The sequence below is a fragment of the Theobroma umbraticum genome, unplaced genomic scaffold (genome assembly GCF_002168275.2).
Source record: "Theobroma umbraticum cultivar Fairchild unplaced genomic scaffold, ASM216827v3 scaffold_51.0, whole genome shotgun sequence".
Taxonomy (NCBI): domain Eukaryota; kingdom Viridiplantae; phylum Streptophyta; class Magnoliopsida; order Malvales; family Malvaceae; genus Theobroma; species Theobroma umbraticum.
Genome location: NW_018397260.1, coordinates 5,491,684 through 5,508,777, shown reverse-complemented (window position 1 = coordinate 5,508,777; position 17,094 = coordinate 5,491,684). Strand labels below are relative to the sequence as shown.

General features: G+C 34.5%; 3 protein-coding genes across 3 annotated transcripts in view; 1 reads left to right on the top strand and 2 right to left on the bottom strand.

The window, feature by feature from the left end:
* Window positions 1–1,029: 1,029 nt before the first annotated feature.
* On the bottom strand, window positions 1,030–2,772 carry LOC110416767 (VQ motif-containing protein 9). The gene has a single exon (XM_021428840.1). The coding sequence runs from the start codon at window positions 2,374–2,376 to the stop codon at window positions 1,330–1,332; it is 1,047 nt and encodes a 348-aa protein (XP_021284515.1). The 5' UTR covers window positions 2,377–2,772; the 3' UTR covers window positions 1,030–1,329.
* An 8,096-nt stretch (window positions 2,773–10,868) lies between these two features.
* On the top strand, window positions 10,869–14,096 carry LOC110416775 (alcohol dehydrogenase-like 5). Its single transcript, XM_021428852.2, has 10 exons — window positions 10,869–11,129; window positions 11,276–11,415; window positions 11,526–11,572; window positions 11,673–11,998; window positions 12,567–12,649; window positions 12,831–12,906; window positions 13,058–13,122; window positions 13,327–13,422; window positions 13,512–13,673; window positions 13,760–14,096. The coding sequence occupies exons 1-10, from the start codon at window positions 11,078–11,080 to the stop codon at window positions 13,874–13,876; spliced, it is 1,164 nt and encodes a 387-aa protein (XP_021284527.1). The 5' UTR covers window positions 10,869–11,077; the 3' UTR covers window positions 13,877–14,096.
* Window positions 14,097–14,913: 817 nt separating this feature from the next.
* Window positions 14,914–17,094, bottom strand: part of LOC110417176 (GDSL esterase/lipase At5g03980-like) — a 2,601-nt gene continuing 420 nt past the window's right edge. Inside the window, exons 1-5 of the mRNA XM_021429407.1 lie at window positions 16,955–17,094; window positions 16,087–16,305; window positions 15,820–15,968; window positions 15,448–15,721; window positions 14,914–15,346 (exon numbers count right to left, since the gene is read on the bottom strand). The exon at window positions 16,955–17,094 is cut by the window's right edge and continues 420 nt beyond it. Of these exons, the coding sequence (XP_021285082.1) occupies window positions 15,129–15,346; window positions 15,448–15,721; window positions 15,820–15,968; window positions 16,087–16,305; window positions 16,955–17,094 (1,000 nt within the window). The 3' untranslated portion in view covers window positions 14,914–15,128. The remainder of the gene's footprint in view (window positions 15,347–15,447; window positions 15,722–15,819; window positions 15,969–16,086; window positions 16,306–16,954) is intronic.

Genomic DNA, 17,094 nt, shown 5'->3' with positions numbered 1-17,094 from the left:
GGCTCTTTTTCCTCCCAATTCGATTAATGAAGTACTACTCCAAAGATTCCAAGTTAAATGCGTGATGCAGAAGGTGGGGTAGAAAACATGCATCAGTAACCTGATAATACATGTGAATCGTTTTATATGCATACACATGAATAAACAAGGGAGCAAATTATTTAGTCAACTTTAGGCCAGAGAAACACTACTGCAACAGTACAACCATTGATAATTGCTTTCTGAGAACTATGCACATTCAAGCCCAAAAGTCACTTCCCACATTGAAAGGAAAATGCTCTTAACTCTTTTTTGAAGATTCTTGTGATTTAAGGCAGGCAAGATTAACCAACTAAAGTATTCATTCCTCCCCTAGGAACTCCTAAATAAGTGAATATTCATTTCTTGAAAACCTCGCTTTAATGAGACATTAATGAAGCTTTGGATGATTTTTTGATACGGTTAGCGTTTACTACTACTACTACTACTACTACTACTACTAGCACCCAATTTTCTTCCCCTACTATATATCTATGGGAGAAGAGGTCAAATCAAATGTCCTCCAGTACTCGAAGAGTAGTTGGACAATCTGGTCAAACAAGACTAGCTTTAAATTTAAAGATAGGTTCTATACAGTATAATTTCATTAGCTAGTAGAAAGTAGTGGTAGATATTGCAAAACTTTCGTTACAACATCAAACTTCTGCTACAGATCTTATTAGTTAGGATTAAGGAACATGTTTCGAACTTCAATTACTACCTCCAAAGAGAGCAGAAACAAAAGTAGACATCCTAATATGATTACATAAAACCACTCAGAAATTGATTTGCTTGGATCATGAGTTCATGAGCAATTTTAAATCCATAAAATTCATGGGAAAAACTGATCTAACCTTCTTAAAATCTATGATAAAACCATGTCTGACAATCATTACACAGAACAGTTTATCCAATTATTGGCCAAAAAAAAAAACCTTTTATACCCACAAATGGCTAAAATGAGATCAGCAGATAAAAATATAAACAGCACAAACATAGCAAGAACAAATCTTACAAATAAATATACTTCATCTATGATGCTAATAATACTAGTAATCAATAACTTTGAACTTCTGTTCTCCACCCAATTTTCAACAAAAAGAAAAGAACATAATTTAAAGTTTCTGTTTTTACATAACAAGGAAAAATGAAAGAAAGAAACAAGCTTCTAAGTGACCAGGGCGAGACAATTTTTTTCTTCATCCAACCACTGGTAATTGAATAAAATTCCCCACCAACCCCTAACCATGTACAAAAACCCTAACACCACAAGTTTCCCCCTTGTGAAGACTTACCCGAAATTAAAATTTATCAAAGACCTCGCCATTTGGGGCTCGGCACGGGCACCGTTGGTGAAAGCGGGAACCCCAACTGACCCGAATTTGGAGAAAATAGCAAACTTGGGGAAAGTAAAGCATACGGTGACCGTGGGGAATTTAAGCACCCGAATGGTAGTGGTGATGACGGTAACTGGGATTGGATCATCCCCGTTGATGATACCTGTGACGGTTGTTGTTGCTGTTGCTGCTGCTGCGGCAGTTGCGGCGGTGGCAGCAGCGCCGGTGGTTGTTGCTGCTGCTGCTGCTGCTGTGGGACGGTTAAGTTGTTCCAACGGGGTGAAGCCAGTGGGGCCAATGGTAGGAATCCCGTGAATTGCTTTGGGTTGGAATCAACAGTAGCAGACATGGAGGTTTGGAGGTACCGCATATAGGCGGAGACTGGCGATTCGGCCGCCGCATGTACAGCCGGAAATGGCGGGAGAGGCGAAAAAGGCGGCGCAACTGGTGGTCGTTGAATGAAGCTATTAGCAGTGGGACCACTCATAGGGGGGTTCGGTTGAGAGCAACCTGGGGGGTTCATGTTGGGGACGGCGCAATTCATCATGGGTGGGGGGCGGTTGCTAACGTGCGCCAATGGAGGAGGCCGGATCCTCTGGAGTCGAGAGCTTTGTGGTTTGGGTTGGTGGATTGGTGGTGGAGTAGAGAACCGCTCGTGAGCCGGCGAACCGGTCAGCTTCTGCACGACGTCCCTGAAGTCGTTTTTGTTGATGTTGTAAACGGGTGGCTGGTGCTGTTGAGCTTGGAGACTGCTTTGGTTAGGATTGTGAGGCTGGGAGGGTTGAGGTTGCTGAGGTGGCAGCGCCTGGGTGAGGTTCTGGGTCTGGTCAAAGGATGGTTTTTTGATGAGAGGAGGGACGTTGGTGGTGGCGGTGGTGGAGGGTTTGGATATCTTGTGGGAAAGCTTGTTGAGGTGTTTAAGGTAATGATCTCGATTGTTAATGTTGTTGGCGTTAGAGCTACTGGTGCTATTGGTGGTGGTGGTGGTGGAATCACCAGAAGAGTGACAGCTTTTATCCATTTCTAAAATAAAATCAAACGTAGAGAAAGAAAAAACAACCCAACCCTCCTCCCGCTACTACTCCCTTCTCTCTCTCTCTAGATCTACAATGATCTAGTATTTCTTTCGTAAGCTAAAAACTAAAAATCTGTGATACAGCAGCTATTTCTCTGGTGCTTTGTGGTGGGCAAATCTTGCTCTCTATAGCAGACTTAAGGGGTCGGCGAGTAGGGACAAAGATGGAGAGAGAGTTGGGCCGTTTTCTTTCATGGAAGTAGAAAATTATTTCCCACAGCAAAAGATGCTGGGTCTAAAAAGACTTTTATTACTAGCATTTGAAGAGAGAGAGAGAAACAAGTTGCAAAAGAGGGAATATGGCTGTGTCTCCTTGGTCTGTGCCTTTGTGGCGCTGTCTAATAATCTCTCTTCCTTTAATTTTTCAGGGTTTTCGAGGCTTTAAAAGGAAAAAAAAAAACATGACCCGTAAAAGAGGCCACGTATATCTCTCTGTGTAATCTTCCGATCTTATCTAATCTTTGCCGGGCAACTGTTTTGAGTAGATTGTGATTGCTAGGTGTCGTGTTCCCGGGGCTGTTGTCAAAACTCAGTAATGACTCACCCACCAGGGCAGTCAACATACCAATATACGCTGTCATTTCCTGGTAAAATCTTTGTGTCATCAACTTATTTACCACATTTGGTTACTGGTAACTAGTATCTTTCTCTTCTTTTCTTTGCTTTTCGTTTTTGCTTTTTTGCTATAATGGGTAGGAAAGAAGATGCCTACTTAACTTGGAGGCCAAAAAGAAAACAGTAATTGAATTTTATTGGGGGATTGAAACCTCTTTAATTGTGTGATTAATGGGTGTTCGGTTTTTTCAACCAAGAAAAATAATTACTCCACTTTTTTGCCCTTGGAATTTTCGAATCTGGTCAAAGTTCCGTTACGAGAATGAATGTGGAACGGACCGCAATTTTCAAGCCAAGTTGGCCTTATTCCCTGACGTACTCTTTGCCTTTGGACGCAAAAACAAGGCTGCAAAAAGATCTTTTCTTTTGTACAGCCGCTGCGCTCACCCTCCCAGTCGCATTGTCCCAATTTTTCTCGTCCCCCCATATCTGCTCAATCTCCCTCATTTTTCTGTGTGGGATATCTTTACCTCTTTTCCTCTGATTGAAAGTAACCAACCAGCCTTAAAATTTGTGTTGAGAGATCCTCTTTTAAGAGATGAGAAATTTTTTGAATGGTTTGCATTGCATTGACCACTGAGTTGTCTGCTCAACTCAGTCACACCTGTTTTCTAACAAGTCTTTAGAGAAAATGACCAAAAATGTATGGCATTGGTACGTATTGAATTGAAGGATTTGATTGAATTTAGCATGGATGGAAACCTGGAAGAATCCCTTAAGTTCTGAGAGGGCAAGTAACTATTTCAGTCAAAGAAAAAAAAAACTGCTCAAATCTCAACCAGAAGTCCTTTGCCCGTTAGCATCATTTATTCCATATTGCTAGCACCTTGTACAAAAAGAGAGACAAGAATCTGTGAAACAATTATCAAGCGGGACGCTTTTGAGAGGCAAAGGCAGGCCATAAGCCCTTATTCGGCTAACCTTTTTCTCCCTTTGATATGAATTTGTTCGATGAAAGGATGCAGCTGCTGTTTCAAGTCCCGGGGTACAGTATGTAACCTTAAAAGCATTCTCACTTGTTCATTACAGAAGCCACCAAGTTTACTGACTTTTCAAATTTGAGATGGATGGAACTAAAATTTTATTACAAGACTGCTTGTAGTAAACACATGTTCAGGGAGGACAATTCCCTCCAAGCTTCTGTTGCTTAAAAGAACAACTGATGGTGTGAAATTTTCCCAATAGTTTCTGGTAAAACTTGTTACCATTTTGCTTTTGCACCTTCTTTTATATACGCAAGCAACTTTTCAACAAGAAAAAAACACAAAAACTAGCAATAATCAAATTAATCATAGTTTTTTATTTATTTAATTTCTTTGGGTTTAATACTATTAAACTGGGATGATAACTGGTATTAGAATAACATTTTATGGTTAATCATGTTATTTTCAAATGGAACGCCCTCTCAAGCAGATAGCAACACTGAGTTTTGTCTGTTTGTGGGAGGAATGATGTGGGCCAAATCACCATAAAGACAAAGAAGATTAAAAACTATTTTTTAAAAAATAAAATAATAAAGACTTCTCGCTGTGTAGTTGTATAAAATTCACATGCCATGTTCTGTTAGCTTAGCTTTGAGTCTTTGACCAGTTGTTTAACTTGTGCGCCATTCCTCATCGAGGTTGAACAATCGTTTTCGACTTTTCCTGCAGCTATAAAAATAGAAAGAGAGGTAGGGTCACTGCCGGGCCATGTGGGCCTCTCCGCACTGGGCCTCGATATATAGTTTGAACTGTGAGAAGGAAAAAGATATGCACCAAACCAAGCCCCCACGCTTTTTATGCTAATCTCATAACTACTAATATTCTATGTTATGTGGATTGACTTCTAGATCTCAGAATCTTTATTGATAATAGTTTTAAAATTCCCAGTCACTGTATCTTATGTTATGTTTGAACGAATAAAAGAAGAAGCAGATGATGAACTGTTCAAATGGTTGCATTTCGGGGGATGATCCGAATTTAAGAGGATTTGGTTTCACACGCCCACATGCTTGAATTTCCACGATTATTATTGCATTCGCTATTTGGAAGGCAGGGAATGAGTCCAAGATGACACTGGGTCATGATGATTATTTAAATATTAATGGATATTCTTTACAGTGATTAAGAAATTAGATCAAGATTAAAGTAAGCTGTCACTAGTCGCTGCTAACTTAAGATATATGAATGATGTTGGATATCATCATATATCTAATTGAAGTCTCAGCCCATCATTGTGTGAGAAGATAGTCTTCAATAATTATTACTGCTCAAGAACATCTTTCATACGCTTTCTAACTTTCAAATTCTTTCATAAAGAAATTTCTTAAATGCACCGTACGCAATTATCTAGCACAATAAAAATGCCATTAAAAAAATGATTTTATGTATAGGTCTCACTTTAGTAAGTGTACGTATTCATATCAAATACATAATATTATTTCACACGTATATTAATAAATAATGTTAACAGCTGAATTAGTGCCAAAAGTTAGAAGATATTTTCTTCAATAATAAAATTAAGCAAACGCTGAAAAAATAAAAAATGAAAATAAGGACAAGTGTATCATTTCTCACAATATGATTTCATCTTTTAATTTATAGTTTCATGTTTAATTAAAAGATTTTTCTTCAATATTTTCTCACTTTATAGGTATGTTTGGTAATTGAAAAATAATTTATTGAGAGATTTTTTTATGAAAAAAATTAATATTTTCTACTATTTAGATAAATAATTGGAAATATTTTTTATTGTTTAAATTATTCTACGGGATAAATAAGAGTTGATTACAAAATATTGCTCCTATTTGATTTTTACATTAAATTTAAGAATGAAAATGGAAATGGAAAATATTTTAAAATTTTATTAATTTTCATTAAACTTATACTACTAGGCCTAAGAGCATTTTTATACTATTAATAAAAACATACACTTTTCAAATACATAAAATATTTTATGTGATCAATATGTATTTTCCCTGTTAATCTCTAAAATATTTTATATTTGAAATAAAATTTTTATCTTTCAATTAATGATCTGTTTAGTAATCGAAAAATGACTTGATGGAGAAAAAAAATTTTGTGTAAAATATTTTACAGGAAAATTTAATATTTTCTGTTGTTTGGATAATCTGTCAAAAACATTTTTTGTTATTTGGATCATTTTATGAAAAACATTTTTCATTATGTTGGAGTTTTTTAAATGTTAAAATAACAAATAAGAGTTACGTATAAAACAATATTGATATTTGATTTTTACTAATTTTGGATCAAAATTAAGAATGGAAATAAAAATTGCTAAAAATGATATTTCTCAAAGTATTTGGCTACAAATTTGTAATGAAAATAAACTCTAATTTTCAAAAAAATTTCATCTTATCACTTTTTGATCATAACTATGAAAATATAATTATTTATTAATTGTGTAAGATATCCAAAACTTGTACTTATAAATACTTATTCCTTAAGTAACAATTATTGAAATATTTTTTATTATAATTATTAGTAACATTTAAACCTATTATAAATGTGTATTCATCAAATAATGATCATTGAAATATTTTTTATTATAATTATTAGTAAGATTTATTCCATTTATAAATAAAAAATTTAATTGTATTGAATGGTTTCATTAAAATAATATTTTTTAATTTTAGTAGCGTTGTATAATTTAAATATTAATATTTTAAATTAATTTTTTAAAATTAAATATTAATATTTTTATTTTTTAATATTTTAAATTAAATATTAATATTAATAAAATTTATACTCATATTTTATTTTTATAATTGAGGAAAACAAAATTCAAACCCTGCTATTTAGGTAGAGGGATAATGTACTAACCAATAAACTAAATGCTCGGGTGCTTATACTTATAAACTTAGTATAAAAGTATTTTTGTTGTTCTTTGAAAAATATCTTATACTTTTTTAAAGGCATAAGATATTTTCTGTTATTTACCTTATTAACTCATAAAATGTTTTACATTTAGAATTAATTTTTTTTGTTAAATAAATATAAGTTATGAAAATATTATTTAAAAAATATTTTACTGTAAAATAAATAGATCTTAAATATAAATTTAAAAAAAAAAATTTATAAATTATTTTACATCAAATTAAATGAACAGATCCAATCTTTTTTCCTCTCCCACTCACGTAAGGATATCATAGAGGTTACCATGCATTGAAACTTCCTCAACCACCCAAAACATAGTGATGGTTTGCTGACCTAATCAGGCCGGCAGGCCCCGTTGACAAATTCAAACTCGAGAAGTATAAACTCGCAAGCCGAAATGTTAAATCTATCCCGGGATTTCCCAATTACATAATTGATCAGTTGATTTAGACAAGAAAAGCCTAATTTTATTCACTTGTCTAAGGCTATAATCTGTTTGGGATGGATGTAGACCCATAGGCCCAAACCAAACCAGGATTGAAGCAGCAGCATCAGCTTTCTGACATCCTCCTCTCAAGCATACTGGGTCCAGACCAGTACGCCCAATCCTCGAGCAAAAGCCCGTCCAAAGAATGAAGTTCCAGCTCATGACGAGCTTGTGCTGTCCATATCAAACCAAAAATACTAGGATAAAGAGAAACACCATTGCAGCCCATGCCATTCGCGCTGTTCCCTTCAATGCTCTGCAGTGCTCGCTAAGGATATCAGAAAACGCGTCTTTCACTGACTGGTATTATACTACAGTTTCCATGCCAGGATAAGCATTTAGTAGGTTTTGAATTGAACTTTGTGTAAGCCTTCACTGTTCTGTAATCACTAGTGGATATGAATTCTCCCTCTTTGCAGGTTCCATTATTGGCATCAGACACAAGTAATTACGGCCAGTATCTACAAAGAGACACAAAGTCATGGATATTGTATTATACAAGACGTCAAAGTTTTACTGTCAAGACTTTTACATTATACAAGACGTCAAAGTTTCAGGAATTTGTTTGCAATTGGATTAGTTTCAGAAGTTGAATTCAAATTAAGCAGTTGTAGATTGAATGCCACGAAGAGATGTATTTACTGTCATGAAATGCTACATATTCAACCTATTTCTAAAGATTGTAAGCTAAAACTTGAGGCTTCACTCTATCAGCAGAATACCCTGTTACTTCAGGCAACATATGAACTAAAATTACAATGACATTTTCCTCATTAACGAGGTTGTAGAGTCCAGCGCTAACATCAAAACCACTGGTTTTGCAGAGAGAGATTCATCACAACGGAGGATTGAACTCACTCAAGCTGTTGTTGTAGGGATTGCAACATATAATAAGGTTGATCTTACTGTAGACAAGGCCCCAGCAAGGATAATGTTTTGTCATTTATATATGTTTTTGGGGTCCAACATATCCCGCATAATCTGATTAGACAAATAAACCATTATCCTCAAATTTTCATCCATCACATACCCAATCCTAACATGTCAAGCAATCGGCCAAAAAAACAAAAGAAAAATCCTAACATGCCAAGCCTTTAAGCCGGCGTGAAACACGTTAATTTTCTTGATTCAGTATATCTTATTAGCATTGTTTAAGTTACTGTTTTCCGTTTAGTTTTTCTAATATATATTCTTAAGCTAATGTAATAAGACATTCTCAAAGTTGAAAAAATTAATTCTCAGGGCAAAACAAAAAGTTAATGAGCTGACATATCTTCAGATTCCTGATCTTATATCATTTAGTTCGATTTTCTTGAGAATTTATTAGAAAACGTGAGAGGATTAAAGAACTTTCAATTCCTCTAATTAATGGTTATAAAAATGTGGGTGTGTTCCTTAAGTGTGTGTATATATATATATATAAATTGACATTAATGAAGTCTAATTGTATACCAGAAATATATAATGCAATCTGCCTACGTTTCTGCCGAGCTTGAAAATGATGGACAACCTGCTCTTACTAACCAAATGTCATTGAACGTGGTTTAATGGCATTATCTTCCCAAAATCACATAATTAATACAAGAGATTGGTTTTGTTTGTGCGTGCTGGGAAGTTTAGACTGATGATAGATGTTCAGTTTCTTAATAAGATGACTTGTGCAGCTTACCTTCTTAACCAAACACAGAGGAAATAATACAATCAGGGCGGAGGGTAATGCAATTCACTGCCCTCAAAATTTTTGAAAATTTTTATTATATATTTATATTTATTCTAATAGTCCTTTCCAATTTTTTGAAAATTTTTATTTATTATATATATTTTTAATATTCCTTTCTAAAATTTGTGAAATTATTTATTATATATATATTTTTTTAATAGATTCTTCAAAATATTTTTTTATTTAATATTAATACAAATAAAAGATAATAAATGACCGTACAAACCCTAATTAACTTTATCTTTCTTTGCACCTCTTTCTTCTTCTTTCTTTTTCTCATTCTCTCCTCTTTCGTTCTTTTATTTTTACTTTAATTTTTTCTTTGTGACTCATCTTTAAAACACACTTAATTCCTCAAAAGATATTTGTAAGTTTTTGAGTTTAGATAGGGAATAATGAGATTGCTTACCACTATTGTGAGAAATTAAAAAGAGATAAATTTTTTTTATTTTTTAATTTATATTATTTAATTATTATGTAAAATCTTGGATATCATATCTAACCATTTATATTTTATGCATTATAATTTTATATTTAATAACTTAAGTTTAAATAGAAATAAAATAAAAATATTAAATCTTAGTTGAATCGGGATTAGAATATGGTTTTAGGTTTTTTTATGTTAATGGTCTCAGTACTATCTTTTTTTTTTTTGTTGGGCGTTTTTGTTCTTTTCCAGCAACCATCAAAATTTTCAAGTGATTTTTTCCTTGTAAGTGTATAAGTTTTCACACTCATATCAAGTTTAAGAGTTTTTGATCGATTAGAGGTTCAATATAAAATCACTTTTTTAAAAAAAATTTAAATTTAATTAAAATATGAGTAAATTGAAAAAAATTGATAAATTTTTTAAAACAAAAGATGCAAATCATTCAAAGAATTCTCTTATACTTGAACCATTAAACCTCAATGCTTCAAATCATGAATAAGAGTAATATAAATCAAAACATCTTAGGTTTAATTATGAAGAAATATGTATTTTTCAAGTAAAATTTAGTTCTTAAAAAACTATTATAAATTTTTTTTATTTTTTTAATTTACATGTTATATAAAATTATTACTTATTATAAATTTTATAATTATTTTTTAAATTTAACACATTAATTTTTAAAAAAATAATCTTTATACTTTTTTTATCTTTGACCGCTCCAACGAAATTAGCTAACTCCATCCCTAAATTCAATCTTTCGCCCTGAAAAAGTCAACTTCTAGTTACATTTTATTTATTAGGAAAGCGTCATCCCGGAAAAGTCTACTTCAAAGAAGACGCCAAGAAGGGGAGATGTAAAGTGTTACTCATAAATTATTTTCGCTGGAAAATGTATTGGTTACTTAGAGCCGGCGACGACATGCTGAAAATGCAGGGAGTCAGCCACTCTTACATGTAATTTGATGATTGGCCTGCCGTGTGAGATATTTGGTGCTCGACTGCTGACATTTAAGAACCAACCAAATGCTGTACAGTCGATGACATAGATCTGACGAGAAGTCAAAGACCTTTTCCAACGGTTGAGGCATGTGCCAGAAAAATCGTGGCTAATTATATCATTGTAGAATGGGATTAACTAAGAACAGCATAATCGCAACCAGCAACATAAGAGCAAGGGAAAAAAAATAGCAATATTTTTAATTACATTTCTTGTTTGGATTTTAGGTGGAACGTTCAGTGGATGTACAAGTAGGAATTGGACAAAGACGGGCCAACGCACAACCTGACAATTAGTATTATAATTGTATGAAGACATTTCTCATTTGGAGAAGAAATCAACAAAATTTGTAACCTCAGTTTATCACACTATTATTCTACAACGTTGAACTTTTATATCAGTAGCATTATAAAAACGTAAGTACTAACCGTGGAAACTGAAGCAAAGGAGAAGAGAGGAGAAGCCAAGAAATTAAAACTCCCCCCTCTCTTGATTTTGGTCCAAGAAGAAGCAACCAGCTATGGAAAACCATAAAGGGTCTGTAACTGCAGGAAAAGCTATAAGATGCAAAGGTTCTCTTGATGTTCTTCTTAGAACATTGGTCATCGTTATAGACTTTTTGGCTTACCGGTCTTTTGTTACGAGGATTCTCTGTTTTTCTTTTATGGTCTCATCTTTTTTTTTTTTGGTGTTTTCTATGTTTCTATGATATAAACAGCTGCAGTAAGCAGAAATCCAGGAGAAGCACTTGTAATAGAAGAAATTGAAGTTGAGCCACCTAAATCATGGGAGGTTCGGGTCAAGATTCTGTGCACTTCTCTTTGCCATACTGATATTACCTTCTGGAAAATGTCCACTGTAATTCCCCTCTCTATTTTTATTTTAGAACTTTCACTTTTCTCTATATGTTTGAAAAAAGGATTACCACATTGTTTGAAAAAAGGATTACCACATTGTTTTTTCTCTAGGGGCCGTTTGCGATTTTTCCCAGAATTTTTGGGCATGAAGCTGTCGGGTAATTCAACTGCACCTACCTGCTCTTGTCTGAATTAAATCATTGCCAGTGTTTAATGTTCAGGATGTGATCATAACTGTCTTTTTTGGAGGGGTTCCAGTGTTGTTGAGAGTGTAGGGGAGCATGTGAAGGAAGTGCAGGAAGGAGATTTGGTGCTGCCAGTGTTCCATCCGAATTGCAGAGAATGCAGGGACTGCAAGTCCCAAAAGGGCAATGGTTGCTCAGCGTTTGGCTATAGATTGAACCCAGACATGCCAAGGGATGCAACAAGTAGATTCAAGGGGATGAATGGGGAGGTTTTGCACCATTTCTTGTTCGTGTCCAGCTTCACTGAGTACACAGTGGTGGATGTGGCTCATGTTGTCAAGATTTCATCGGACATTCCCGTTGATAAAGCCTGCCTGCTTAGCTGCGGAGTATCAACTGGTAAGTTAACGGAGACAAAAGACTATATGATATACACTGCAGTTATAACCAATGATACCTATAAGGTTTATTTGTTTCTGTGCGGATTTAGGTTTGGTTATAGCTATACACGTATCTATCAATTCAAGTAAAAACTTTACTCTTTGTTTTGCGAAGTAAATATTTCATTTAGAGGACGACCTTGATAATTAGAATTCTGAATGCTTCATCACTACTGAATTTTGTGGCGGGTATTATAATTGCAAAAGGCCCTTTTCATCTAGTGCCTACCCTATATTGGCCACAACTTTATCAAATTTCAATATACCAGAATCGAAAAGTAAACTATTTTTCTTTCTGTTATGAAGAAACACAAGAGCCACTGTTTTTTCCTTCTTCTTTTTTTTTTTGACTAAGAGATTCACTCGTTTGACGTTGCTGCCAAGTGGGCAATGATGATAAGTTCTAATCTCCACTTCCCAAGTAGAAAGGAAAAAGGACACATATAACTTGAGTCAGCAAGAGTTACTAATTGTTATTGGCGCAAACATTTGACATCTTTTTGCTCGTATAATACTGTCGGAAACAGGGATAGGAGCAGCATGGAAGGTGGCAGACATTGAGGCGGGCTCCACAGTCGCCATCTTTGGGCTGGGAGCTGTTGGCCTTGCGGTACTTGTACAAACCCAATTACATCTGTTCAATCCCTGCCCAAACCATGCTCTGCTTATTCTATGCTAGCAAATTAATTCCCTTTGAGAGCATGCCACCACCAGGACTATGTATTCCTTTAATTTGTGTCACTGTGCAAGTTGCAACAACTAAATTACACTTACAAAGTATTGCATATCAGGTTGCAGAAGGAGCAAGGTTACGCGGAGCTTCGAAGATTATAGGTGTAGATTTGAATCCGGAAAAATTTGAGATAGGTAAGCTATCTATTGATCACACAATTCTTCTTAATTATGTTCATAAAGCGTTACAAATTCCATTTTTGATCTGGTGATTTGAATTAGAAATAGTCAATCGATTTTCACCAGCATCAGGATTTCTGTTCAAACTATTTCTTTTGTGTGACAGGGAAAGCATTTGGAGTCACCGATTTTATCAACCCAGAGACCTGTGGAGAGAGAAAAGTCAGCGAGGTTAGTAGCCAAAGGATTATAACACAAACAAGAATAAATTAGTTGGAAATTGTATTACATAATCAAAGACGTGAATGAGAATTCCTTTTTGTCACCAACTAAATCCTGATGGCTTCAAATCACCAAACACTTAAATTCGACAAGAAAAAGTTCTTTTAAGAAAAACCTGAATGTCCCAAAATTAAAATTGTTATACATGTTCAGGTGATTAAGGAAATGACAGATGGGGGAGCTGACTATTGCTTTGAGTGCATTGGGTTGGCGTCCCTGATGGAAGACGCTTTCAATAGTAACAGAGAGGTACCCTTCATGTTAAGTCAATCCTGTCATATTTCCTTTCCCTTCTTCAAAAAGCTAAAATTTCATGGTCGTTTTGGTGAAAAACGAAGGGATGGGGCAAGACAGTGATATTGGGAGTGGAGATGCATGGCACGCCATTAGCTCTCAACACATATTTGCTTCTACGAGGCAGAAGTGTCACCGGCTGTTTATTTGGAGGGTTTAAACCCAAATCTGACATTCCCCTCCTTGCTGAAAAATATCTTGACAAGGTTAAAAAACACTCATGCTTGTGCCTTTTAATTACTTGCTCTGTTCATAAATTGGCAAGTTGACGTTAACTCTGTCTACTTAGCAGGAGCTGAATCTGGATGGATTCATATCGCATGAAGTGAGTTTCCAGGATATCAACAAAGCCTTCGAGTTACTGCTTCAAGGAAAAAGCCTGCGTTGTATCATTTGGATGGATAATTAAATTGGGTTGCCTAATGCTTAATGCCTATGTTGTTCTATCAATTAAACGAATAACAACAAAGAAATTTGGCACTCTTTTTTGTTACTTCAATTGGTAAAAACAACTCATAAGAGAATTTAACAATGGGATTCTGACCAAGGCAAATCTAACCCTACTCTATCCACCTAACTTTTCAGGGTCATCAATATCCCCTTATAATATTAGCAAATTGCAATTTCAACTTCCAGATTTTTATATAAGAGATTTATATTGAAATATTTGATAAATCATTATATTGATTTCATATTGTTTATTTAATTTATATATCTTTAGTTTAAATATATTATTAAGAGTCAATGTGTTTGACTCATTGATTATAAAAAATAAATTAAAAACACTCCAACATTTGATTCATTGATTAATGTATAATTTTTTTATTTAAAGAATATGAATTTGAACTCCTCATTGAAAAAAAATTACAAAATTCAAAATAAATAAAGAAATAAATAAATAAACGAGTGGTAGAGTTAATCAAGGTTTGTTTGGAACAACGGGTGCAAAGTTGGGCCTGATTCGTTGGCTAATGGGCTCTATATCTGGGCTATGGGTGTGTGCTTAAGTGGGGCCCATAAAGTTCAAACCTGGTTCCCTGCCTCCTCGGTACACATGAATAACAATGTCCTATCATAGTCATTTTTAAAATATTAAGTGTAATTTTAAAATTATTATAATAAAAATTAATTACTAATCTAATAATTATAAAAGGGCAGCATATTCTTCAAAAGTTTGATATTCTTCAAACCACATTCATATATATATATATATATATATATTCTTGTATATTTTATCTTGGCAAATTGTTGTTAGTCTTTTTTACTTATAAATCATAGGAGCACAATATAGAAGGATTCATTGATAACACATGAAGCGAGCTTGCAGGATATTAGCAAAGCTTTTGAATTATTGCTTCAAAGTGAAAGCCTCCATGAAGGATGGATAAACTGTCTGACAATTAAAGAAAATTTATGATCAACTTTATGGTTGAATCAACACCATTTATATAATTACTACTATCAATTAATGAATAGTACATACTTTAAAGAAAAAGAAAAAGAAAATAAAGAAAAAAAAATAACAATAAGACTACATATATGAGATATGGTAATTTAGAACAAATTCAAACCTACTTGAAGAATCTATCATATATCTCCCTTGATATTTTGAAATTTTGTTGAATATATATGTACTACGAATACTAATTAACAAAACCAAGTCAAGCACGGCATTGAAGTTGCGGGTAGATGTGATGAATGAGCCAGCCTGCCATGAACTTGTAAGCCTTTTGTGTCAAATGAACTCCATCCCAGCTCACATATTGATCAGGATTTGAACACACTGGCACGCCAGGTGCTCCACACATTCTGGTAAGGCTGAAGTCGTAATCACCTCCAATCCCACAACAAGCTTTTTGAGTCGATTTGGTGTCAAAACCTGCTCATATTTTATGCAAAACAGTAGATACAAATCAGAACAATTCATTCTAGTACAAGCGATATTTCTCAAGTATATTTATCAATGTAAAAGAAACTCACCAAGTAGTTCAACTTTGCGCAAAAGCTTTTGGTATGCATTGTAGTAGTCACCGTATACTATGATGGCATTAGGGAGATCTTTCCTCAGCTCTTTGATGGCATGTTTGAGAAGGTTATTGTGATGGATTGCCAAGTTGTTCAAGCCCTTTAGACAATGAAATCTGTCATAAGCGGTGGAATCACTGGATTGGAATCCACTGAGGTAGATTGGCAAACAACCTATAGGAAAGTTTCCAGGGACAATCACTCGAGTAGCACCATAACCAACAACTCTCTGCAATGTACAATAAGAACATGGTCAGTACTAAAATAATTATATTAAGTTATTAAGAGAAAAGGTAGATGATCATTATTTGTTTCAAAAAAACTTACTGTTACTGCATCTTTTATGGCTTGAATAACCTTAGGTATCATGGATCTAACTTCTTCAAAGGTTTTGCCTTGAAACAAAGCATAGTTATAATCATTTCCTCCAATCTCTCCAACCATGAAAAGAGCTGTTTTAAGTTTCTTGACACAATCTATAGAAGAAAACATAATACATGTCATTGTTAGTAACCGTATATAATTAATGTAATACATGAACTTAAATCTTGATTAGAAAATTATTTGGGTTTTGTTTTAGAAAGGGGTGCTAACCTTCTTCATCGCGGCATATGCCATTAAAATAGGAAAACATCCAATCAAGCTGCCTACTAAGAGAACTGTTGGTAACTGGGGCTAGAACATTATTCTCAGCTAGAGTTTCCACAGGTAAAGCAGTGGAGCCAGCAACCGCGAAGTTCACCCCACGGCCACGAGTGAATAGTGCATCACTGTTTAAGTAGGGTTCAAGAAAGGGGATTCCAGCAGACAGAGCTGTCAAAGTACAACCGCAATTACGTTTGTTAGATAAACAACAAGCCCTAGTTTAGGTTTTATGTTGAATATAATATGCGAACTTCGCGGAAGGTAGACACATATAAAAAGAACCATAATTAAGGTGATTAGCCTGCATCGTAAGACTAATATCATGAGCTTTTCGGTGACTTTTTCAAAGCTAAAACTCTTTAATGATGATAATCAAGTAACTCAACCAAGGAATAGAAGAATCTCGTCACACTCCACTAATCAAAGACTGGCATAATTAGAACTACGTAAAGAGCATCAAAGTAACTGTATTTATGCGACAGTATCTCTCTCACAAAGTAAATGAAGAATCAATAAAGAAAAAAGGGGTTAAATCACATTGAGCTGGAAACTTTTGCAAATAACATTGTCAGTTGGTCACGTTGTTGATTCTTTTCCTTATTTCAAAAAGTTTATAAAAAGAAACATGCATATTAGTTCTTCACCATAAAGTAGTGCTCTATCAGTTACCGATCCGACAGGTTCCCTTTATTTAACTTGTTTTTCTTGATCAGCAGGGATTTTATTAACTCTATCTTGAATGATTTTTAGTTATAGAAACGAATTTTCTTTTCTGTATCGAATGAGACCCAAAAAGAAAAAGAAAGCTAGAAAGTACCTAGATAATCGATCATGAGTAAGCCATTGGAGCATCTCCCCGTCGCATTCTTGAAGAAGGTTTGACCGTAGGGAAGCCTAGCGAACGGAGATAAAGGGTCCTCTCGGATCAAGTTTCCAGTGTCCGATATGGAATCCCCC